General features: G+C 38.7%; 1 protein-coding gene across 1 annotated transcript in view; it reads left to right on the forward strand.

Moving 5' to 3' along the window:
* The window catches only part of SPTBN1 (spectrin beta, non-erythrocytic 1), a 184,234-nt gene that overhangs the window by 43,870 nt on the left and 117,173 nt on the right, over positions 1-23,191 (forward strand). The window contains exon 2 of the mRNA XM_088149401.1: positions 11,570-11,765. Coding sequence (XP_088005527.1) covers positions 11,618-11,765 — 148 coding nt within the window. The 5' untranslated portion in view covers positions 11,570-11,617. The remainder of the gene's footprint in view (positions 1-11,569; positions 11,766-23,191) is intronic.

The raw sequence follows: 23,191 nt of genomic DNA on the forward strand, positions 1-23,191 counted from the left end.
TGAGAATTTAAGAGTGGGAGCCAGATTCATTAAAAGTATGGAAATTCTTGGCCTGTTTCTTTGGCAGTGTCACTACAGGAAGGAGGTAATATTTAGCAGATCAGAAATTCTTAAGATCTATGGCTTTAAATCAACTAATCCCACCCTTGGCTATTTTTTAATTGCTGTTGTTTTTGTCAGTCAGGCTTCTCTTCTTTTCATTTCTTTCTCTCCACTTCTCCTTAAATAATTACTATTATTTTATTATCTATTCCTTTTTTTTTTTTTGCTGCTCTCTTAAAATTGAATGATTATGTGCCATCAAGTCGTTGTCAACTCCTAGTGATGACATAGATATAACGTTCTTCTCCCTCTGAAGCTGCCAGTGCCATTTCCTTCTCAGTTTCTGAGGTTCCTCCCAGTTCTTCAGGAAAGAGTTTCAGAGACTTGAAATTTCGCATCAGAATGAGATTTAGCAAAAACCATATTCTCCAGCACAAATTTATTTCTTCGTTTCTTTAAAAAATCAGTTTCTCTAACCCATCTTTCTCAAACACAGTGTGCTCCCCTCCAGATCTACTGAGACTTCAACTTCCCAAATTGGAATCAGGTCACAGATCAGTGTCACCAAAGGAATTTCTAGGAATTTAAATCCCAACATAACTGGAGGACTCATTTTAGGAAAGGCTGAACTAATTGGTACCCATTTGTTGGCCTAATAACAAGTTATGGGTTGACAACACTGGTTTCCTAGTAAGTGAGATAAATCCACATAAATCTACATAATACTTAGAAGATGGACTACTAAACCAGGTCATAGAATCATGGAGTTGAAAAAGATGACAAAAGTGATCTAGTCTGACTTCCTTCTGCTCAGGACAGGATCCATGGCATCTCTGAGATAAACCCTGAAGATTTCCAGTGAAGGAGAAGTCACCTCTTCACGTGCGGCCTCTTTCACTGGCTGACAGCTTGTACAGTCATGATGTCCTCCTGACATTTAGCTGAACCTACTGTCTTGTAGTTTTAACCCACTGGTTCTGGTCCTGCCCTCTGGGGCAATACAGACTAAGTCCAGTGAATAACACTGAACAACGGATAATATTACAGTCTTATGTCTTTACTTTGGAACACAGCTATCCTTTGCCTTTTTTTACCATAGCTGTTTGCGGTTAGAGGGGTGCTCTTTGTCCTTTGATCTCTGCATGTTATCTATTCATACAATGTCAAGAAAAAGCAATTGGCTAAGGAGTAGATTCATTAAGAAATAGATCATTTGCATAGAACTGAAGTCTTCTGGGATTTGGTACTCAGCAGCTATTTGGCTGCCCCACCAGCTCCTTCAATAGTTGATAATCCCTGATAGTATGAGCATTGTGAAATAAATCCAGATGTGGTTGAGACTGGATTACAGCAGCTATAACTTTTTCCTATTGAAACATCAGCTGCTTGATTCACCCAAGTTATCCAGTGAAGGTTTTGTGTATATGTATGTGTGTTTTTCTTCAACATATTGTCAGATGGTTTAGATTAAATTGCTTGTTTTCTTACAAGATAAAATGCACTAAAATTCGGCTTATTTGTGGAAGTAAATACACATGTCCCACCCTTTGGGAATAGCCTTTGAAAGCTGTGTGAAAAAAGCATTGCTCCCAATCACTCCTTATAATTTATTTATTCTCTCTCTCATTTTGTTTTGAGGAGGATGCCAAGAGAAAGGAGACTGTTTCATTACTTGACACAGACTTTGAAGTATGTGGGTTTAGAAATGTCTTTCTCATGAACTTTCTCTTCTTGTGTCACAAAGTTTCTCAAAGGGCAGCATTTAGTCAATGCTGATTATGGTAGAGGCAAAGAAATGAACAATTCCATAATTTATTTATTTATTACTATAGTAACAGACTGTTAATGTTGCTTAACTACAGCTTGACCCATGCCTGGAGAGACACCCATTTGGAAATCCTTCATACTGCTGTATATCACTGCTTTCAAGATGAGGGCCACAGTCTGTCTTTGAATGGCATGCTGAGGGCCACACTCCAAAAATGTTGGCAGAACTTGAACAAAAATAAAAAATTATGTAATGTACATGTTAATTAATATTCAGCTCAGTAAATAACATACTGATAATTGCCGTCATGTATTTCAGAAATTTATCCTCTGTCACTTCAAAAATCACAGTTCGGTAACAATCTCAGCAGAGGTTTGTGTGGGTTTGTCATACATCCCTGATGTTTTATATGGGATTCCCACCCTTGTTGCTTCTTTCCACATCATCACAGTTAATACTGGAAAGCCTAGCATTGGGCAGACAAGACCAGTTAAGCCTGAGAATAGGAAGTGAATTGTATATTAATTGTCATTAACGTTGTTCATTCGGAGCCATCAAATCACGATTGATTCTTGGTACCCGCACACCATCCAATACAGGGGTCTCTACAGAGTATAGTCATAAAGTTAAGACGGCAATTGTAACGTGCAACACACATAAACATGGGTGGGGCTTTCATTGCCCATCCCTAATTCAATATGACAGATGCCAAATTCTACCTATACTCTTCTAGAAGATACAAAATTACTATTTCCAGATCAGAAAATTATGAATCAACATTTGTGATCATTATGTGTGAATTTAAAAAATACGAATCAGGAATGTGGCTGGAGAGCAAATGTTTCCTGTTCACTGTTTCCTCTCTTAAATCAGTATCCACTGGACTCAGGAGACAGAAAGAAGATGTTGTTGTTGTCATAAAAGACACATAAGTCTTTTTAAAATAAAAACAAAAGGCCAAACAGAGGAAACACTAGAAAATTTTAAACAAACATATAAAATGGCAGCAGATTGAAACTGAAGCAATAAATAAGCTAGACACAATAAATTAATGCAATATAATCACAGAACTAATGTAACCAAAAAGGACTTCAGGAGGCATCTAAACATTAAACATGGGGAGGCCTAATACAGATCTAGGAGAAGGTAATCCACAGTTATGGGCCATCGCTGAAAAAAAACTTGCCTTCGATTCCACTGCTGTCAGTCTTAACTGACAAGCTTTTCCCATTCTGGGATGATCTTTCTCCAAATTTCCTGTCCAATGGCTGCTGTCATAATCTCAAAGGCTTACAACAGAAGGGGAATTGGTCACATAGTAAAGACTTGCAGCTATAGGGCCTGATAGGGGGCTTGCTTGCCATAAGGATGCTGCTTTTGGTGACAGACCCATTACAACTGTAGTATCTACTTGACAGTTGGGTGGGATTTTAAATCCTCTCAGTCTACTCAGGCTAAAAATAAATGCCCTTGAAGCTCTAGTCTTTTGCCAGTGGATCTGCTAGGTGCCTCAGGTATATGACAGAGTGTGCGTGCTTCATTCAATTTTCTCACTGTAGAATGGGAGTAATAGTGAGCTCTCTTATAAAGGAAATATGCTAAAGAAGGAAATAGTGGTTTTCATATTTATATAACCTGGTGTAAGTGCAGTAAAAATTCTTTACCACATAGTCCAGTTAAAGCCATTTTTTTCCAGAAATAGGTCCTCTTCACATATCTGCAAAGTGCAGCTGTAAGCAGATGAGAGGCAATCCAGACTGCCTCCTGCTTTATTCTGATTCTGTGTTTAATCGGAGCTGGTCAGTCACTACAAAGCCCTTGCTGAAATCAGCAGGTTGGGCACTGAACAACTGAACAAATAACTGAGACATGGACCTTCCATAGGATGCCAACGATTCATTGCTTCCATGTGCCCATACTTCCTGTCTGCCCTCATATCCAGGGAAACCTTTATGTATGCTGTGTTTCTGTGAAAGCAGACTAATGAAATATGTGATATTAAGTGTTGAATTCGGCCCTTGGAATTCAAATTTAAGGAATCACTTCCTCGATAAAGGAATGAATGGGCTATCCAAGATTCTGTTATTATACCCTACGACCATAAAGTAGTGTTCCTGTAATCCTTGTGATATCTGTTTCCTGATCTAGCCTATCTCAAAAGGCTGACATCGATTTTGAAAGCCTCTCATAGTTTCTGTCTGTCCCATCTTAGACCAAACAGAATCAAGGCAGGGTTATTTTGGGTTTCTTTCTCACACTTTCCCCTTTCCCAGGACCTGGTTGTTGTTTTTCTTCCCTTAATGGCTCACTGATTCCTTCACCACAATTATTTCTATATTCCTTTATGAAAAGTAACTCTCTAGTCCTTATACAAGAAGGTTTGAAAGTGTGTGGGAAACACCTAGTGAAATTATAAAAAATGCAGGAAATGCTGGACAAGATTTCCCATGGAGGAAGGCATGGTTTTTTAGTTTCTCTCTAGTTTCTTGCATTTTCTTAGCAGATCCAGTTGCATAGGCACCAAATATACACAGCCATGGATGCTTGTTAAGGTTCTAGATAAACTGAATGTCATATTTGCCTTTAAAATGCCATCGTATTTTAGCCAAGAGAAACTGAAAGCAACCTGGTAAGATGGATAAGCCATCTTTGAAATTTGTCTGAATGGAGGAAATGGATGAGTTTTCCAAGAATAAAGAAGTAAAATCATATAATTATAGTGGAACCTCGGGTTACGAACGCTTCTGTTCACGAACTTTTCGGGTGTCGACCAGCTCCGGCCGCAAAATTTTGCTTCGGTTTGCGAACTCCGCCTCGGGTTACGAACAGGATCTGTGGCCATTTTCCCGCCCGTGACACGTGGTCCACGGCCACTTTCCGCCCCTGACACGTGGTCCGCGGCCATTTTCCGCCCCTGACACGTGGTCCGCAGCCATTTTCCACCCCTGACACGTGGTCGTAGGGAGGGGGACTCTCCCTCCAAGCAATAGCCGCCTCCCTGTCCAACACGCCAGAACAGATTAACGGTAATTACATTGAACCTTATGGGAAAATTTGCTTCGGGTCGCAACCAATTTGGGTCGCGACCAGAGTCACGGAACGAATTAAGTTCGTAAACTGAGGTTCCACTGTATCTTATAAAAGATACGTAGCATTCTACAGAAAATTTCTCTGACCAGTACTGTCCTGATACTGTTATTAACAAGATGGTTTCATTAAAAAACCATAAATAAAAATAGCTTCATTTCTAATTCAGAATCAGTAGAATTCCCTAGACAGCTCTCTATTTGTAATTAATAATATGAATTCAAATAAATGAATGAAACAAAGGGCATTGCCTCAGGTACTCATAAAAACTGCACATTCATTTGGTTTGGCCATAAACCACACGTATAAGCCAATGACAAACCCTGGTTTATTCCTGGCTTATGATCCTGGTTTGTTTGGGGAACAACAAACCAGAGGCCTAGGTCTGAATATCCCCAATATATTCCTTTTGTTTTGTTTTGTTTTATCTACTTGCATGAAGGAAGGAGTGAAGCCGGAGCAAACAAATTGCATGCATGATTCCCCCCTTCATGCAGTATTCCAGGATCAGCCTGCAGTCCTTGTTTATTGTTATATGCAAACACAGCACCCACTGAATGGGAATAAAATCAACCAGTAGAAAACAAATGTAAAAAAAAAATAACAGTTTTAAAAAATAAACAAGTTTAAATGTCTCTCTCTCTTAGAAGTATATAGTATGATCTGGTTAGGGAAACTCCAGAGATTGGAATGTACTCACACATGAAGACTCAGTGCTGTGAGATCTATTCTACATAAGGCAGAATTATTGATGGTGAGGAACCTGGCTGAGTAGGAAAACACGTCATCTACATGGACTCAGTATGCCTCTAAAGGAATGGATTTGCTGTTTGTTGGTGCTTCAGGATTCCAAATTGGAGTTTACATATTTAGTTCTGGTACTACTATTTATTTAAAATACACTATCCTGCTTTTCCACTGAAAAATGGACCAGTGAATGATTGCAGATGGAAAATTTAACATTTCAGAGAGGAGGCTGGACAAGAAATTTTCTCCTTGATATTTACTATTCTCTGTGCATGGATTCTTTTAGGTGCAGAAACATTCAGCTATGTAAGTCTTCATCTTTATGCTACAGTGCTATAATCCAGAAAGAAGTTTGCCACCACGTCTGCTGTGAAAGCTAGGCATACAGTGAAAACATTCCCCAAGAGAAATGTATAATATTTACCTGAACAAAATATTCAGAAATGGTGTGGTTTACTTCTTTTTGAAAAGGAGGCTGTTTTTCCCTTCCTTCAGTATCCCCTGAGAACCAAACATAATTTACTCTGGCATGTACTCTTATGAGTTGGGCAGGCTATAAAAACTGCAAAAGAAATAAAATTATGGCTGCTTTGATTTAAAAAAAAAACTTTTATAGGGCTCCTTGGTTTTATCTCAGGGAACAACCTAGATATGATTGACATGCAGTTTGCCATTGGATCCCTCCAGCACTGGCTATTTTTTTTTTTAAGTGAACAACAACTGGCAAACTACATGGCAAATTGCCTGATTTTCAATCATATGTGGAGCTATGCATCAAATGGAGTCACAATAAATATGATCCTTTCATCCAAAAATGGGGAAGGAATGGGAGAGAAGAAACACATCTGCAGTTGGATGATTCAGATATTTTGCTTCCTGAAACAAAGGACAAGATGGTGGCCTTGGTCCATAATTTATGTAGAATCTACTTAGGATGATCTCCTCCTGCAGCCCTCTAGATGTGCTGAGACCGCAAGTCTCAGCCAACACAGGAGGTTTTGGCTTGCACTCCCGAAAGCTGTGTCCCCTACCCATCTGGAAGGGTGTCAAGACGACGAAATCAGACTAACAGCTGAATTTTGGTGCTGGGGATGGTACAGCTTCCTCCACCCCAGAGCAGCAAGTTTGCATAGGGGAATTAGCTGCTCCCTGCCAGTTATTTCCCAGTCACAGCTGCCTGAGACAACTGTCTCATGCCATCTAATGGTAGGACTAGCTGGTTACTAGGCAATGTGAAATTCAAACTCTGACAATATGGAATGTTGGCAAATGTGTAATTCTTTCCTTCTTGAACACTGCATGAATGGGAAGGCAGGGTAGAAATTGAATAAGTAAATATTGTAAGGTAAGGATTGGTCCTGAGAACAGCATAGTGAACACGGTTTGATCAGAATGTGTTAAACTGATGCAACTGTTCGTTTGAATTAAACGAAGATATGGCTTATATTCATATTGTACAATTAACGCTGCTTGAGTAACAGGTTGAGGACAGTCACTCTGAGCCTTGTCTTTAGTTTTTGAAATTCCTTGCCGGAGAATCTGGGCAGTCCAAGGAAGTGCCGCTGACTCAATCGGCTTTGCATAAGGCCCTAAGCAAACAGTTCAGATTGCCTGGGTTGCTCTGGCAACCTTCTTATCAGGTGGCTTAATCGCAATTGCATAATCCTCTCCCATTGTTTCCTTCTCTTTCCCAGCCAAAGAGCAACATACAGGCTGAAGACACTGAGAGTGAAGGTACTTCTGTGGGAAATGTCAATCCCATAGTGTAAAATTGCAGTTTAAAGCAAATATGCATTTCAGAGGAAAGAACAAGGTGCTTCATCAGAAATTTCCAGATCAGATAAAGTGGAATACAATACAAGGGGATTTAAGCTTTTGTCCCCTCTGATCAAAAGGTCAAACTCAACTCCTGGTGAACGAACAAACATGTCCGGGCAGTTTTCTTGGCAACAACAGAAAGTAGTTCTTCTACCATGTTTTTTTCAACTTCCCAATCTAACCTACAGCCCTGGACAGGTATTCCATGGTAGCATCCTATCCAAGTGGTAACTATACCAGACTTTGCTTAGCATCTTGGCCTTGGTTAGCTAGATGTTGCCACCTCCTGAGGACTTTTATACTATGTAAGAGTTTGCATCATAAATGAATGCAGGTAAAAAAATCTGGCAAGCAAATGAACTGAGATTTATCTTTTGCCTCTTGTTACCTGAGATATAAAACAGCAACAGCAGAAAGTTAAGGATAAGATATTATAGTAGTGATTAACATTTTTAGTCTGCATAAGACATCAATCAAATTTAGGAAAGTTCCTTGGTCCAACGGCACCTTCACCCCTCCTGAGGTTCCATAAAGGTTATTTTTCCTAGGCAAATTGTACCTGCTTTCTCGTATGACATAAGAATCCAATTGTGTTGTCAGTAGGTGGCATCAGTTAGCTAGAGAAAAAGAGAAAAAGAGGGAGTTTAGAATTGCCAGCTAGCACATTGCAGCTCTCATGACAAATCTTTTATGTTCTGAACAAGCAAGTGGGGTATTAAAAGGATTCCCATTGACATGGTTTTGCTTCAATTGTGTTTTTTGCTGCCAAAGCTCTCTGGAGTATCAGTCAGATGAAACATTAAAATCAAATCAAACAAATCAGAGCAGAACAGAATGCGCTAACCTTCCTGAACCTGGTAGACTGCAGGAATGTTGGAACTGCAAGTCCCAGAAACCCCCACCAGCATAGTTGTTGCTTGGGAATATTACAGCACAAGGTCATAAAAGGTCTAGAAAAATCAAAAACATATTTAGTCTGTGCCAAAAGGAGATCAGAGGCGGGGAGAGAATTCCAGAGAGATGGTGCCATAGTAGGAAGGGACCTGCCACTGAACTCGCCTGATTCAGAATGAAACATCCATAGTGATGATTTAATGGGGGATGTAATGGAGGTGCAGGGCTGACCTAGTGTAACTTTGTAAGACCAAGTTGAGTGAACTGCCAAGCACTGCTCTAACTTAGAGAAGTGCTCTCTGCACTAAAGGGCAAGAGGCAGGAGTGCCCCATATTTACAGTTTTTCTCTCTCTCTCCAAGTTAATAAGGCATGATATCTCCCTGTTTGTTTAAAAAAGAGAGCTTTTTAGTCAGGAAAATAAATTAAACTTCTGATTGTCTCAGGAAAGGAAGAAATTTGGCAATTCAAAGTAATGTTGGCTACAGCTGTTTGTACTTCCCAACTGGATTGTTCAACGGCAGTTTGGTTTTGTTGTTTTTATGGACAATATTTAACTGTTGCACTCCAGGCAGTGAAGTTTTTCCTAATCTTCCTGCTACCATGTTGACCGTTTGAGGAAACAGAAAGGAGAAGTAACCAAATACCCAGGCTGGTTCTAGAAATAGGACAGAATAAGGTGCTAGAAAAGGCAGTGAGTAGTTCATTGCTTCAGATTATTTTGGGGAAAAAATGCTTTGGAGATTAGGAGAGCATAAACTCAACACCTGCCTGGAACTCATTAAAGCAGCTGCATCTGTTTTCAGGATTCAATGCCCACAGCAGCGGTACAATCCTGAAAAATGATGTGACTGCATGAGCAAATTGCAGGCAGGTACAGTTTTTGCATTCTCTTATGTTCTGAACTTCTTCTTCCCAATTAAATTGGAAGTATTGCAGTGCTTTAGACTATATCCAGACTACACTTTTTCCAGTGCTCCCTTATGCAGAAATAAAATGACATTCCTGTAAGTAGAAAGCTATTACATTAGGGGGAAAGCTATTCTTTCCCCTACTTACAGAGAGCTGGGTTTTGTTTATTCATGTGTCAAGTTTTCTCTTCTTTAACTATACAAGATAAGCATTTGAAAATGAAATCTCAGTCTGAAGTTGTCAGGAAGATTCCCACCTCACCTTGTCAAAAAACAAAACAAAACCCCTGAACCTAATTCATGTTCCTAATGTACATTTCTCAAGGGGGCTTGCTTTTTACAAATATCTTGAAATGTGCTTGGATTGCAGTTGACTGCATTTTGACTTGGGCTTTTTCCCTGAAGGAAAAGTACTTAATTAGGGAACTAGAAGAGATCTGAAAGCTTTCTTTTCTATTTACTGCATGAACATTTTATTCTAATGGGCCTTTAAAGCACCTTCAGACTACTGAACTGTCCTCAAATTATGTAACAGTTGTAGTATGAAAAACATGATACTTGCAGCAAAGAGTTGCACCATAGAAAGCTTACGTTCAATGCTTCAGACTGCCATGCCCTTATGCAAGAAACTTCATTCCTTCATCTAGTTCCATGTTAATCTTCATCAATGTTATTCTGTAGCCACTAAACATGGTGAATCTTCACTAGACTGTCTTAGGTTTTTGTTTTAAAATAGATGTTTGTACAACTGCAACCTTTGGTGTTTTTCTAAATTTGTTGATATCTCTCATGCGCAGGTGGGGAGATGTTGGCTACATAAGCATGTAAGTCTGGACATTGAAAATAGAATTATAGGCAGGAGTTTCTGGCCAAGTTACTGGGGCTATCAGGACATTTCTCAGTCAAAGAGAAGTGGCTAAGAATGATGGGTGATCCTAAGTCACTTTCTCTCTGTTCCTACAGACATAGAAGTAATACAAGAGTGCAAGCACCTGTAAGCATGAACATGAGAATTAGGACTGCAAAAATCTGGATGACTACTAGATGGCAAGAAAGAGATGCAGAGAACTCTAAAAGATGGCTGGTGTGGGTCTTCCGGGCTGTGTGGCCGTGGTCTTGAAGTTTTGTTTCCTAACGTTTCGCCAGCACCTGTGACCGGCATCTTCAGAGTGCAGGAGCACAGACAGGAGCAGTTCTCTCTGTGCCCTTGTCTGCTCCTGTCTGTGCTCCTGCACTCTGAAGATGCCGGTCACAGGTGCCGGCGAAATGTTAGGAAACAAAACTTCAAGACCACGGCCACACAGCCCGGAAGACCCACACCAGCCATCGTATGCCGGCCGTGAAAGCCTTCGACAATACAACTCTAAAAGAGTTTGCAGCATTTTAAAAGATCAATTTTAAAATGGATGATAAAAACTGAGCCCACTGTAAAAGTTATAGTGAATGTATGCTGAGATATGAGTGGTTCCGTATGACCAACTGGTGACTAATTATGCCTATCAAAACAACAATGACACTAAGAACATTTATACTGGTTTTTTTCAAACTGGGCTCCATGGAATCCTCGGGTTCTGCAAGGATTTGAATGGGTTCTGTAGGACAGGGGAGAACTTTGAACACACTCATCCATCCAGTCTTGCCTCCACACTATTCTACCCCTCTCACTTGCTGTGTCACCAGCCTTTACAAGCATTCCACCCAGGAGGCATCTGGCAGCCTTTCCCTCCTACCACTTGAGTCTTCTGTCTTCTCACTTGCAGAGGCACAAAATCCTACTCCTGTGCAGACTGCTTGCAATGAGTAAGTCTCATTGAGCTACGTGGGAATTAATAAATAAACTTAGAATTGCACAGTTCAGTTGGCAACCCTAATTGCATTGCTGCTCTTCTTCTTCTTTATCTTTCCCTAGTGATGGGGAGGCAAGAAGAAAATACTCAGATATCAGTTCTTAATGTTACAGAATTCTTTATCTGGTATGGATACACTAAAGGGAGAGGGAAAAATCAAAGTCAGCTTGTCTTCAGCACTGCTGATGTAAAAACCATTCTTGCAGCTGGAGAATGGTAATTATCACTAGAAGCCAAAGCTCTGTGTTGTGCACTCTGTTGGGAACACAGCAACGAACTGCCCCAGCCAAATGCTGCTTTGGAAGCGCACAGCCATGAAGGTGCTAAAGGATTGAGAGGACTGACTTTCACTGTACAATAACAATGTTGATGTTATTTATCTGGCATTTATCTCTTTTTAAAGTCTTCAAAATGATCAATAATTATTTCTCCTCATCCCCGGCTTCCTTGCTGCAGACTACCTAAGGAGTAGCTGATGCTGAGACCAGCTTAAGAAGATTCAAGATGACGACAACAGTAGCAACAGACTATGACAACATTGAAATCCAACAGCAATATAGCGATGTTAATAACCGCTGGGATGTTGATGACTGGGACAATGAGAATAGTTCTGCTCGACTGTTTGAGAGGTCACGCATTAAAGCCTTAGCAGGTAAGAATTTTGCTTTGCTTGCTGTTACTGCAGTGGGTTAGTTATGTAGTCTGATGTTGGTTATAAATGCATAACATTTGAGTATTGCACATTTCAAGCCCAGGAAAAACTTTCTGGAAGTGGTATTTATATCCCTGATCAAGAGTGATCTTTAAAAAGGACTTCATTTTTATATTTATACAGGATTAGCTATGAAATAAACACCCAGTGGCCAAGTGTTAGTATGGCTTGTTTGCTATTGGCTTGGGACAATGTTTGAGTCTATCCCTTATGACTTAAACCACGGTTTAAATTTCCTGGTTTAATGTGATACAGTAATCCAGCTAATGGGCCGGTTCAGTTTTAGGGCCCCAAATCATGATCTGAAAGCCTGATACCTTGCAACCTGCAATGTGATTTGGTGTTAAAACTGAATGAACAAATAATGCAATCAGATATACTTAATTTTAAGCTACTTTTATTAATTTGAATGCTGCTGGGGAAAACTGAATGAAAAATTATAATAATGTATATGCCAGGCTATAATATAGTGCACTGTACAAGTTATAAATGATAGGAGAACACACTCTAAACTTTTGTACTACAAAATACTCTTCACATGTTTCAATCCAGAAAAAAGAATGAAATGCTGATTTCAGGGAATTTATCTTGTGGTCGAGTGATAAAACTTCAATTTTACATGTAGAAGGTCTTAAATTCAGTTCTGGAATACAACCTTGCTTGTAATCTAGAGAACTCTTATCAGTCAGTGTTGAAAGTAGTGGACTAAGTGAACCAACAATCTGACTTGGGATAAGTCAGTTTCCTACCTTCCTTTGATTGCTTGACTATTTGAAGGGTGCTGAAACATCCAAACTGGGTTTCAGCAGAAGAAATACATCTCAAGGTAAGGAACTATTCTCACTTTGCACATTCAGGCATGTGTAACAGCAAGAGGGGAGGGTGACTATATGGCAAGATTTTCCTGGTGCTGTGGGTGACCTTATTGGGAACAACATCCACATCAGGGTTATATACACCTGCACATCTTCTCATGTAGTGCAAACCTGTGCTCTATTATCCCCTGTGGCAATTTGCACTGAACAAACTGGTAACCTTTGCACAAAAGAATAAATGGACATAATTCTGACATCAGCAATAACCATATCCTGAAACCAACGGGAGAACAGCTCAGCTAACTTCACTGCTGCCATGCTTCAACCAAGAAATGATAAAGATCAATTTGAACACAAAACAGATGACCTTGAATTCTTTAGGAGATGCAATCTATTTTCAAACAATTAAATGGAGGCTAAAGTTTCTTCCCACCACGGTGGCTTAAGAGCCTGCTGCGTGAGATGCATAGGACCATAGCTGGTCCTCCCATGGATCTCCTCCCTGGGGGCAAAATCATAGTCACACTCACCCAATGGCCAACAACATTGCTGGTCACCCTATAAACATCACAGAGAAGAGCTCAAAGTGACACTATAATGCAGGCAGCAGGTAGGATGGATAGTGGGTGTTATATGAACACACAAATGACTGTTAGATTTAGATCCCACCTTTTCTCCAAGGGTTCAAGGTGGCTTACATGAGAGCTCCCATTGTGTTGTTCTCACAATAGCAACTGTGATGCAGGGTGAACTGAGCTAGCTCACTTCAAAAGTATTATTGGAAGAGGTGGAGTAGCTCAAGTCACCCAATGGGTTTCTGTGCCTAAGGCTGGACGTGAACCTGGCTCTCCCTGGTTCTAACCCAACACTTAGACCACTGCACCACACAGGCTCTTTCACTGGCTTGGCTCCAGTTTATATTCCATTCAGTTGCAGTGCTTAAAGCTGCTGCTTCCTTTCATCTAATGATAGAGCTGATCCTGCTTCTCACAGTAAAACCCTTAATTATTAATGGGTCCAAATAAGTCTCTGCCATATTTTCATGAATGAACAGTACTATAGATGATTTTCACTGCCTGTGTCCAACCTGTTGATTTCAGCAAGCGCTTTGCAGGTATCAAACAGCTCTGATCAAACACAGAATCAGAATAAAGCAGAAGACAGTCAAGATTGTCCTTTATCTGCTTACAGCTGCACTTTGCAATTAGATGGTTTCAGTTTAGGGTAAATGTAGATAGAGCTCCCTAATCTTTTGGGGCCAGTGAGAAATACTGAGAGTGAAATATAGGCACTCTCACAAAATGGTTGCCATAGTGAATGTGACTAATCACAAATTATTTGTGTATCAGAAGGGAAATAAAGAACTGAGCAGCAGCCAACCCTATGTTTATTTTCTATTGATGCCTTTAGGGTCTGTAGGAGGCCCTGGAACATGTTCTTTGCTTTGCACCATGCACTTCTCTTTCACTTTCTTAATTAAAAGAATCTCAATAATTGGTTGGGCAGGGACCTTGGCAAGTACAAAGGGATGCATAAATGGCACACTATTGCCTCTGAAGGTGATTGGGGACCCCCAAGATCTAAGTTTAATATTCTGGCTTATTCCAAAACCAGTAGGAAATCATAGATAGCTGAAGAACTCCTGGCTTGTTTTCTGGCTTGTCTAAAGAGAGGAATGAAGCTATCAGGAGTATTGTATTAAACTAAAATACAATTGCCTAAACTCTCCCTTTGAAACACGAAGCTGTTCAAAAGAACAAACAACATTCTGACTGCTGGTGGGCCAAAAAAAAAGGGATTTGTCTTAAGTGTACATAAATGTTATTGAATTCATCTGGATACATTTGGAGTTTCTATTCCTAGGAACAGGAAGACCTAGGTGTAAATCCATTGCCACTGGATGACTTTGGACTAGTTAATTTTCCAGCTCAGTTTAGCTCACAGGGTCATTGGTGTGGGCAGAATTAACAGAGGGAGTGCTTGACTCTGCCTAGTTCTTCCAAGGATATCAAGAAACAGCAACAACAATAATAATGCTATTTGAACTAGATTAGAATATAAGGGAATAATCAGTAAGAAAACCATGTTCATTAAAAAGTGAGAGGTAAGAAAAAAAATCCTTATTCCATTATTCTTGTTTTATATTGCTTTAATGTATCATTCATGTATTTTATTGCTGTTTTTATTGAAAAATTATTTGAGGCACTTTGATATAGGAAGTGTTATCATCATAATCCATTTGAACAAAATGTGAGCAACCAGGATATTCAATTTCCATCTACATATCAGTAACCAGTGAAGAGAAGATGTTTCAAAACAGTCAAAATCTAAGTTGGAAGGCACTTGGCTTAGGAACTCTTTTAAGCCATAAAGGAAATAATAACAATTTGGCTCAGAATGTGTAGTCCCATAAGGATCAGCACTTAACAGATATTTTGTGACAACTGACAAACTCAGTGTGTTGGTAGAAATAATCTTTTGGCTTGAGTTTAAAGTAATGTTCTGACCTGCTGTATATAGATGTATGTTTAGAAAAACTCTTCAGATGCATAAATCAGCTGGGAACTGTCACAGGTTATAACCCATGTCTGCAAAATTCCAGTGATTTTGTATCACTTGGATATAGTTATCTAGTTACAGTGCCAACAACATTAGTTGTGAATCCTACTGAAGCTAGAGGGCAACAATATATTCTTTGTATAACAATCTTGGTGATTGTTACTTAAGCTCTCAAAGAAGGAAAACAGAAACAAGCCCTCTCAAGCTTTCAGGGTTACTTTCTAATAGTCAGAAAGTTTGTAGTGCTCTAAGCTGGTTGTCACCTCCATACAAATTGCTGTCCTTGATATATTAAGTCATTTCATCTGATGTGAGAGAGGCCACACATGTTCCAAGTATTTTTGTATAGTGGAAGTACAGATCTATTACATGAGGTTCCTTCTGCTTCTTCGGGGCAATGCCCTGCATAGTCATTTCAACACACTCTGTAAATGATTTCCCAAATCCCATGGTAGCTCGCCAACATTCCTGACCTCTGAACAAAATGCCTCAGCAGCATGAGACATACTGCAAGGTGGGGCCATGCCAGTTGGGAAGATGCTGGAATTTTTTCTTGCCTGCTTGCAAGAGGAGAACATGGAATGGCCAGCCAGAACTTCCAACCTCTCTCTCTCTCGCTTGCTCGCTCTCATGCACACACACAGAGTCATTGGTGAAACAAATTAAGCAGCTCTTTTTGAGAAAAGGGGAATGAGAGGAAATTATTCTGTGAAATGGCTAAGGAGCAGGCTGCTACCCAAGCCCTAAAAAAATTGTGCTCAGGACCTGAGTAAGCTACCCAGAGTAGTTACTTAATTCATATTTGATATGAAGCCATGCATTGTTTACCCCTGATTTATTGAATAAAACACAATTGGGTAGATTTGTACAACATACTAAGCTATAAATCATGATTTATATGAGACACTAAGTTTCTCATAATATGGTGGCAAAATCAAACCAAACATCATAGCTTACCACATAGTGTGAACCCAGCCTATGTGCTAAGTGGTCCAGCATGGAGTAGGTCTGTACAAAGCCTAGGTTAGATAGGCCAAGTTATTAGCCATCTTACCTTTCACTAGAGTAATGCTCTCCAAATGTTTTAGAACTGCCGTTGGAGGGCATTGGGTTAGTAACACTGGAAGCTCACAGAAATTCCATCGCCTAGATAGCCCCATTGATTTTCATTGTTTGCTTCACGCTGTAGTTGAGCAGTAAATAATACATATGAAGCAATCACTTGCAGGACATACAATACAATATGGATTATTCAATTATTTAGCTCATCTAAAAGAAGCATCTTTTAATTGCTTTGAGAAGTTACCTGTAGATGTGATATGATGCTAAATTTAGAACTGTATCATGCTTCTATAAAAAGTATGTTCTGCTTTTCATGTGTTTAGTGTATATGCATTTGGAGTGTAGAAAGTTATAATAGGCAATCATTTCACATGGAATGTCTTACAGTATGTCTGGACTATATTTACTAGAATTATTTTTAATATTTAGTTGCATTCTCAAAAGCAGGAGGTAGCAAAGATATAAAATGTATAGACATTCGATTATTTGTTCAGAAAAAAACACAATTCTTTCAGCATTTGTTTATTGGAAGAAATAGGAGATGATAGCTGTCAGAATTTTGGAAATAAGGATGAAAGAGGCACTACAGGATGATACATAGGTCCCTTACCTTTTGTAACATTTAGCTCTCCCATGAGAAATGTTTCTAAAAACTAGGAGGAGAAGCAGGAACCATTTCCTTCTCCATATGTCCAAAGAATAGAGATGTTTGCTTCCAGACCGAGTGACTACTTGGTTCTTCCCCATATTGGGGAAGAACCACATCTCATTCAGATATAATAAATATGCATCTCTCTTCTTCAGAGAAGTCCTGAAGTTGAAGAGAAGGGAAATACACATCTTCCAAGCTTCATTCCCTGCCACTTTTTTGGAACATTTAAAGTACCCCAAATCCTGGGGTGAAACTGACCCAGTTTGGGGAAATGCTGCATATGTAGTAAGCCTGAGGGCAAGTTGTTCTTTTTGGCAACAAAAGGAATTTTGTGCCCTTCTGCCTTTACTGTAAATATAAGAATGCTTCCATTAACAGCCATATACGTGATTAGCAATTGCAAATGCCATCCCATCCCATTAGACAGGCACTCATCCAAAGGGAATAAAAAGAAACTTTCATGCTTTGTCCCCTGTTAGCTTCCTAGCTTGGAATGAAGAGGTAATATATGAATAGTTGTTCTGAAGTGAGCATTTGAAAGGAACTTGAATTTGATATGAACCTCCAACATATCCAATTTAACTAAAGGTTGTATCCTGCTGTATGAGTGATAATTTGTATTTTCCAGGATAGAATAATAGAATCCTAATTCAGAAAGAGATATTTGGGCTACCAAGTTCAACCCCATTCTCAGCATAGAAATCTAAATTAAAAATCTGTGTTCAATAGTTGTCCAGCCTCTGCTTGAATACATCCAATGAAGAGGAGTGCATTATTCCCTAGTTAAGAACTTTAGCCTGACAAAGATCATTTTACCTATCTTTTGGTCTAAGACTTAAGCTTGAAATTGGAGCCTTGAAATTTCAGCCTTCTACAAGCAAAGGCTCAGTTCTCTTACTATGCTATAATTTCCTTCCCATTTTATAGCATGTTCTGGGACCTGTCTTTTCCTGCACTTTCTTATACAAATGCAGTGAAACATCCGCAAGATTAAAACATTTAGAAGGCTGCAGAGGCAGTAGAGTTGTGCAAAGGGCATTTGAAGGAATTGCTTAGTAGCAGATGGAAATATAAAATGAAAAGCATCTGATTTAGGTTCCTCTTGTTCATCTGAGGGCTGGAATCCTTGGGGCAGCTGGCATCTTCAGTCTCAAGGTGAAGCTATATTAGAGCCATTTTGATCAGAGGACCTAAGAAAATCCCTCCAGATAATCTGGAGCAGCTTTGAGCTCATGGTAAAATCCAGGTGACAGTAAAAAAATAACTACACATGTGAATATTCACATTTATTGTGGGTCTGAGATTTTGTTTGACAAGACTTAATGTGTATCCACATGAATTACAAAGTTCAAGTCTGCATATAGTCACTGAAAAGGCAGCTGCTTTCTGTTAGTCAAGAAATTCTAGTTTAATCTTCAGCTTTCTGGTAACTGGCCTAAATTTCTGATTTTTGTGGAAGCATTCTGCCAGTTGGCCAAAGGAATTTGAAAAGTGGCCTACTCATTTTTTTCCCCTTCTGGTCACTTGCCAGCATTACACCACAAACATCAATCCATACTTCCAAGGTTTAAGAGGAAAATAGGCTCATTATCCAATTAGAACAATTCCTTTAAAACAAAGGGAAAAAACCCTCAGTAGATTAGAAAATGAACTGGCAGTCTGATAAAATAGTATCTAACCTTAGCAAATAGTATTCTTGAGTATTTAGGGTGAGTCTAACAAAGGCAAGAAGAGTTTGGGAATACATTGTGCATTTATCTCGGGACCATTACAGATGATCTCATGGTAAAAGAATAGATCTGATTGCAGAAAACAGATACAGAAGTGAGTGCCAAACAGAGAGGCATACCAAAGGCTGTAGCCAACATTTTTAAAAAAGTGTCTGAAAGGAACAAATAGCTAGGACAAAGGGAGCTAGAATCTTGGGAAAGGAAGGGAGGAAGGGAAGGATCCTGGGGGGAACTGGCTTTGGATAATTTTCCTCAATAAATCAATGAACATGTGTAATTTTTTGACTCATTTGTTTAATTGGGTTCTCTTTATCTAGTTTTAGGACTTGTGTGGAGAACAGATCACATTTTAGGTCCTATTTATGCAGAAATATTGAAAATTCAAAAGTGTTCACAAAGTTTTAAGCACCACTGTATATACTAATTTACCTGCCATCTAATAAGACATAGTGATTACAAGATGCCTTACATAATAACAATAAAAAGGTACAAGATTACCATTAGGGGACCCTCTGGGGGAGATGGGCAGCATATAAATTTAATAATAAATAAATGAATACAAGATAGAAACAAAAATAATTATAAAAATAGACGCTCATTAGCAGTAGACAAATATTTTAAAATGCAGGCTAGTATGCATGTATGTATATATTTATTTATGCAACGTACAAGATTAAAATGAACATGCACATTAAAGGGAAAACAGTTTGGGAAAGATGAAATTTGAAATACTTATGAAAAATTGGTATTGTGAAAAGCTGGCAGAGCTAAAGTCAACTGCCCTTAATTGGGAAGAGAGTTCCTGAGCCTGCAGACCACTGGTGAAAAGGCCCTTTTCTGTGGCCAGCAGTGAGAGTGGTCTGAGTGAGCCCAGGAACAGGTCTTCTAAAGCAGTTGTAATGCTTGCAAAGCTATAAGGGGAGCAAGCAGTATTTCAAAGAACAACATGACTCTGTATTTATTTAACTCTAATGGTAATGTATATAACCTGAACAAAAATATACATTTTTTTCTGTTGGGTTTGTGTGTGTATACGTGAAATGTTCTTGCAAGGTAGGAAGCTCCATTTACCAGCTTGTTCAGCTTACATAATGCCTATTTGAATGGAGAAAGATATATAAAACGATGCTTGAAAAACAGCCAATCGAGCACTGAATGAATAAATAAGCAGAGGCATATATAGAATTTGCCCAGTTTTTGATTAATGGAAATTATGAGGGTGGACACTTGAACTCATTAAAATGGAATATGGATGTGTAACAGGCTGTTAACTCTGGCAATGTTAAAGAATGTAGCTGTTCTTTATGTCTCAGCTTGCATAAGATCATTGGGAAGAAAGTGAATGCATTGTAAGAGGGGGAACCAAGACAATATGGTAGAGGTTGCCAATAATAAAATGGATACATCCCCCTTTTTTATCATTGGGGGGATTCCTAGTTCTGAAAACTAATTGTTTCTCGCCTGCTCCATTATGGGACACCATGGGGAAAACATGCTGCTTTCTTTTTCTTTTTTTTAAATAATATTTTTTACTGATGAAATTTTTCAACAGAATTAAGAGCAGTACAAATTTTGAATTAAAGAAGAATAAAGAAAAGTAGTAAGAAAGTGAAAAAATATAGAAAAAGAAATAGAAATAGGGGGAAAAAAGAAAAAGAAAAGAAAAAGATTTTAAAGAAGCAGCTTCCAATCTTCTTGACAGCAGTTATAGATACATTTATATTTAACCCCCTCTCTCTAAGGTTACATCATAATTTCCTTCTTTCCATAAGCTACCTTTTCTGATCTTCAAACCCATAAATCACAAGCTCATTTTTTCTCTTTTTTCAGCAAAAAAGTTCATAAGGGGTTTCCGGTCACTAATAAATGTAATTATTGATCGTTCTCTAATCAAACAAGTTAATTTTGCCACCTCTGCTAGTTCTGTCATCTTCACAACCATTTCTCCATTGTGGGTATTTCAGTCTCTCTCCATTTTTGCGCATACACAGTAATAGTTGTGGGGAGATGGTCGTGGACAAATTAAATAAATAAATAAATAAATAAAAAATAGTCTCACAGCAGTAATCATATATAAAATAATCTTCCATGACACTTTTCTAATTGACTATCCATTAATCCTAGCAAGAAAAGTTCTGGTTTCAGTTAAATGTTGATCTTCAAAATTCTCTGTATCATTATATGTATTTGAATTTCTGGCTTTTTTACAAGTCCACCAGGCATGATAAAATGACCCTTCATGATGTCCACAATTCCAACATAAATTTGAAGTACCTTTATACATTCTAGACAATTTTTCTGGAGTCATATACCAACGGTACATCATTTTATAAAATTCCTCTTATAAGTTATAACATGATGTAAATTTCAGTCCTTTTAACCACATATTTTCCCATTGTTCCATCCGTATGTTATGCCTAAAGTCCATTTTATCACACAGTCTTTTCACTTGTTCTTCTTCCATTTCAAGTTTCAATAAAGGTTTCTACATTTTAGCAATTACATGTTTATCATTGTACATAGTTCAGCTTCAAATTCTGTCTTCTGCTGCTCAATTCCAAATGTCCTATTACCTACCTTAAATCTTTCTCTTAACTTTGCATACAAAAACCATTGAAAACTAAACCCCTTTGGAGCCAGTTGCTCTCTTGATCACATCTTATATTCTCCATGTTCTAACAACTCTTGACAAGTTAACCATTTTTCTTTACCTACTGTTTCTTTCCTACACACACAACACACATGCTGACAAAATACAGGAGGTCCTGGGCTATACCATTTTGCATCTCTCAGTACAGGTGAAGTTTTATTCCAATGTTATTAATCTCACATCATAGATTGCAGTTGGCAAGACTATGAAAATATAAAACCAAATGACATCAGCATAGAACTAAATTTTGAAGAGGGGAGGAGGGAACTCAACACATGACTATTATTTTTATCCATGTGCCTATGTTGAAATCACAAAAGCTGATGCAACTGGGGACAACTAGACTCCTTCCTCCCCCCCCCCATTTTTTTTTTTACATTAGTGAGGCTTTTCATCAAGGGAGAAAGGAAAACCAGTGCTACAAGAGCCATCAGCCTGTTGCATATTATTTAAGCCTACATCTGTTAGTCCCCTGGCATTTGAAGAGAGTAGGGCATGGTGATAATAGGCTAGCTGATTATTTGCCAGGCTGAGTGGATGGGGCATTTTGTGTCAGCTGGAATTCCAGCTGAACTGGGGAAAAGCACTATCTGCTTTGAAAAGAGACCATTAACCTTAGCCCAGCTCTGCTGTTCAGGAGAGAGGAAGAGCACTTACCGTAGAGGCAGTAGAGGGGCAGGCGCTCTTATCTTTGAAACAGGTTATTAGCAACTATGGAGATCCCTTAGCTGGAGGAGAGGATTTTCATTAAGAGAAGAGAAGGCAGTAGGGGATTTTTTAAACCCTTGCAGCCTACTTAAGGTGCAAATATTCTTCAGTTTAATTAGTAGATTAATCAATGAGTATCTGGCTGATTTGGTCTGAAGGGGCAACTTTAAACAATGAGAATGAACTAAGATCTAAGAATACAGTTTTCTATTACTAATTGTTGTACAACTGCTGATTATGTTCCATATTTCTGCTTGAACCTATCAATTGGATTATTTATGCTGGAGTGCATATGCATTATTCTGATTTTGTGGTTCACTGTAATCACTTCAAAAGTATGATTGGAAGAGGTGGATGCCAATGAGCACAATAAGCCAAACTACTGTTTCGATATTAATGTGTTCTGCCATAGACAATGGAAAAATGTGAAAAATTATGTTTAGTTTTGTGAGTAGTTCACTGGGTACCTCTGCAGTGGATGGATGAAAAGTTTTCAGTATTTTAAGGAGGCTTTTTGTTATTTTTTTTTTCCATGAAAGAGTTAAAAAGTTGTTGCACACACATACACAGTAAGAGCCTGCTGGAGCACATCAGTGCCATGTCTGACCTAGCGTTGTGTTCCTACAGTGGCCAACTGGATGCCAATGAAAAGTCAACAAGAGATGATTTATCTGTAGAGCAAAAGTCCAAGAACAGCTTTCTTAGGGAAAAAGCAAATTCAGAAATGGGTCTTACAATAGAAAAGCGTAAAAGACAGAGGTTTAACTCTTTTTTTACCTGCTTCTCCATTTCATCTTTCCAAATGGGATACTTCAGTATACCTACAAGGCTGTTCACCATCTGACACAGTTTAAGGTGCACTTCCTCACTTTCAGAAATAAAGTAAGTCACTAAATAAGGCTGTGTGAAAGAATCACAACTCAGGATTGTGAATTGACTATAGTAGCTAGTCAATGCTAAATATTTTGGAGAAAAATGTCCTTTCACTTTATTATTTTTAAAAAGTGGAGTTTTCTTACCTTCGTTGGGTGTTATTTAAAGGTCAAATTACCTTTTTTATATTACTGTCAGTGGGCAGATTTTTCAGAAACTTTTACATAAGTGAGACATACAATGGATGTGTTTCCAAAAGGGATTGTCCTGCCATCTTCTTTCTGTTGTTCTTTGAATTCCACTTCCTCTCAACCTCC

This window comes from Python bivittatus, unplaced genomic scaffold, assembly GCF_059951505.1.
Source record: "Python bivittatus isolate LINGU-HERP-01145 unplaced genomic scaffold, Pbiv_v1 ctg000020_np1212, whole genome shotgun sequence".
NCBI lineage: Eukaryota > Metazoa > Chordata > Lepidosauria > Squamata > Pythonidae > Python > Python bivittatus.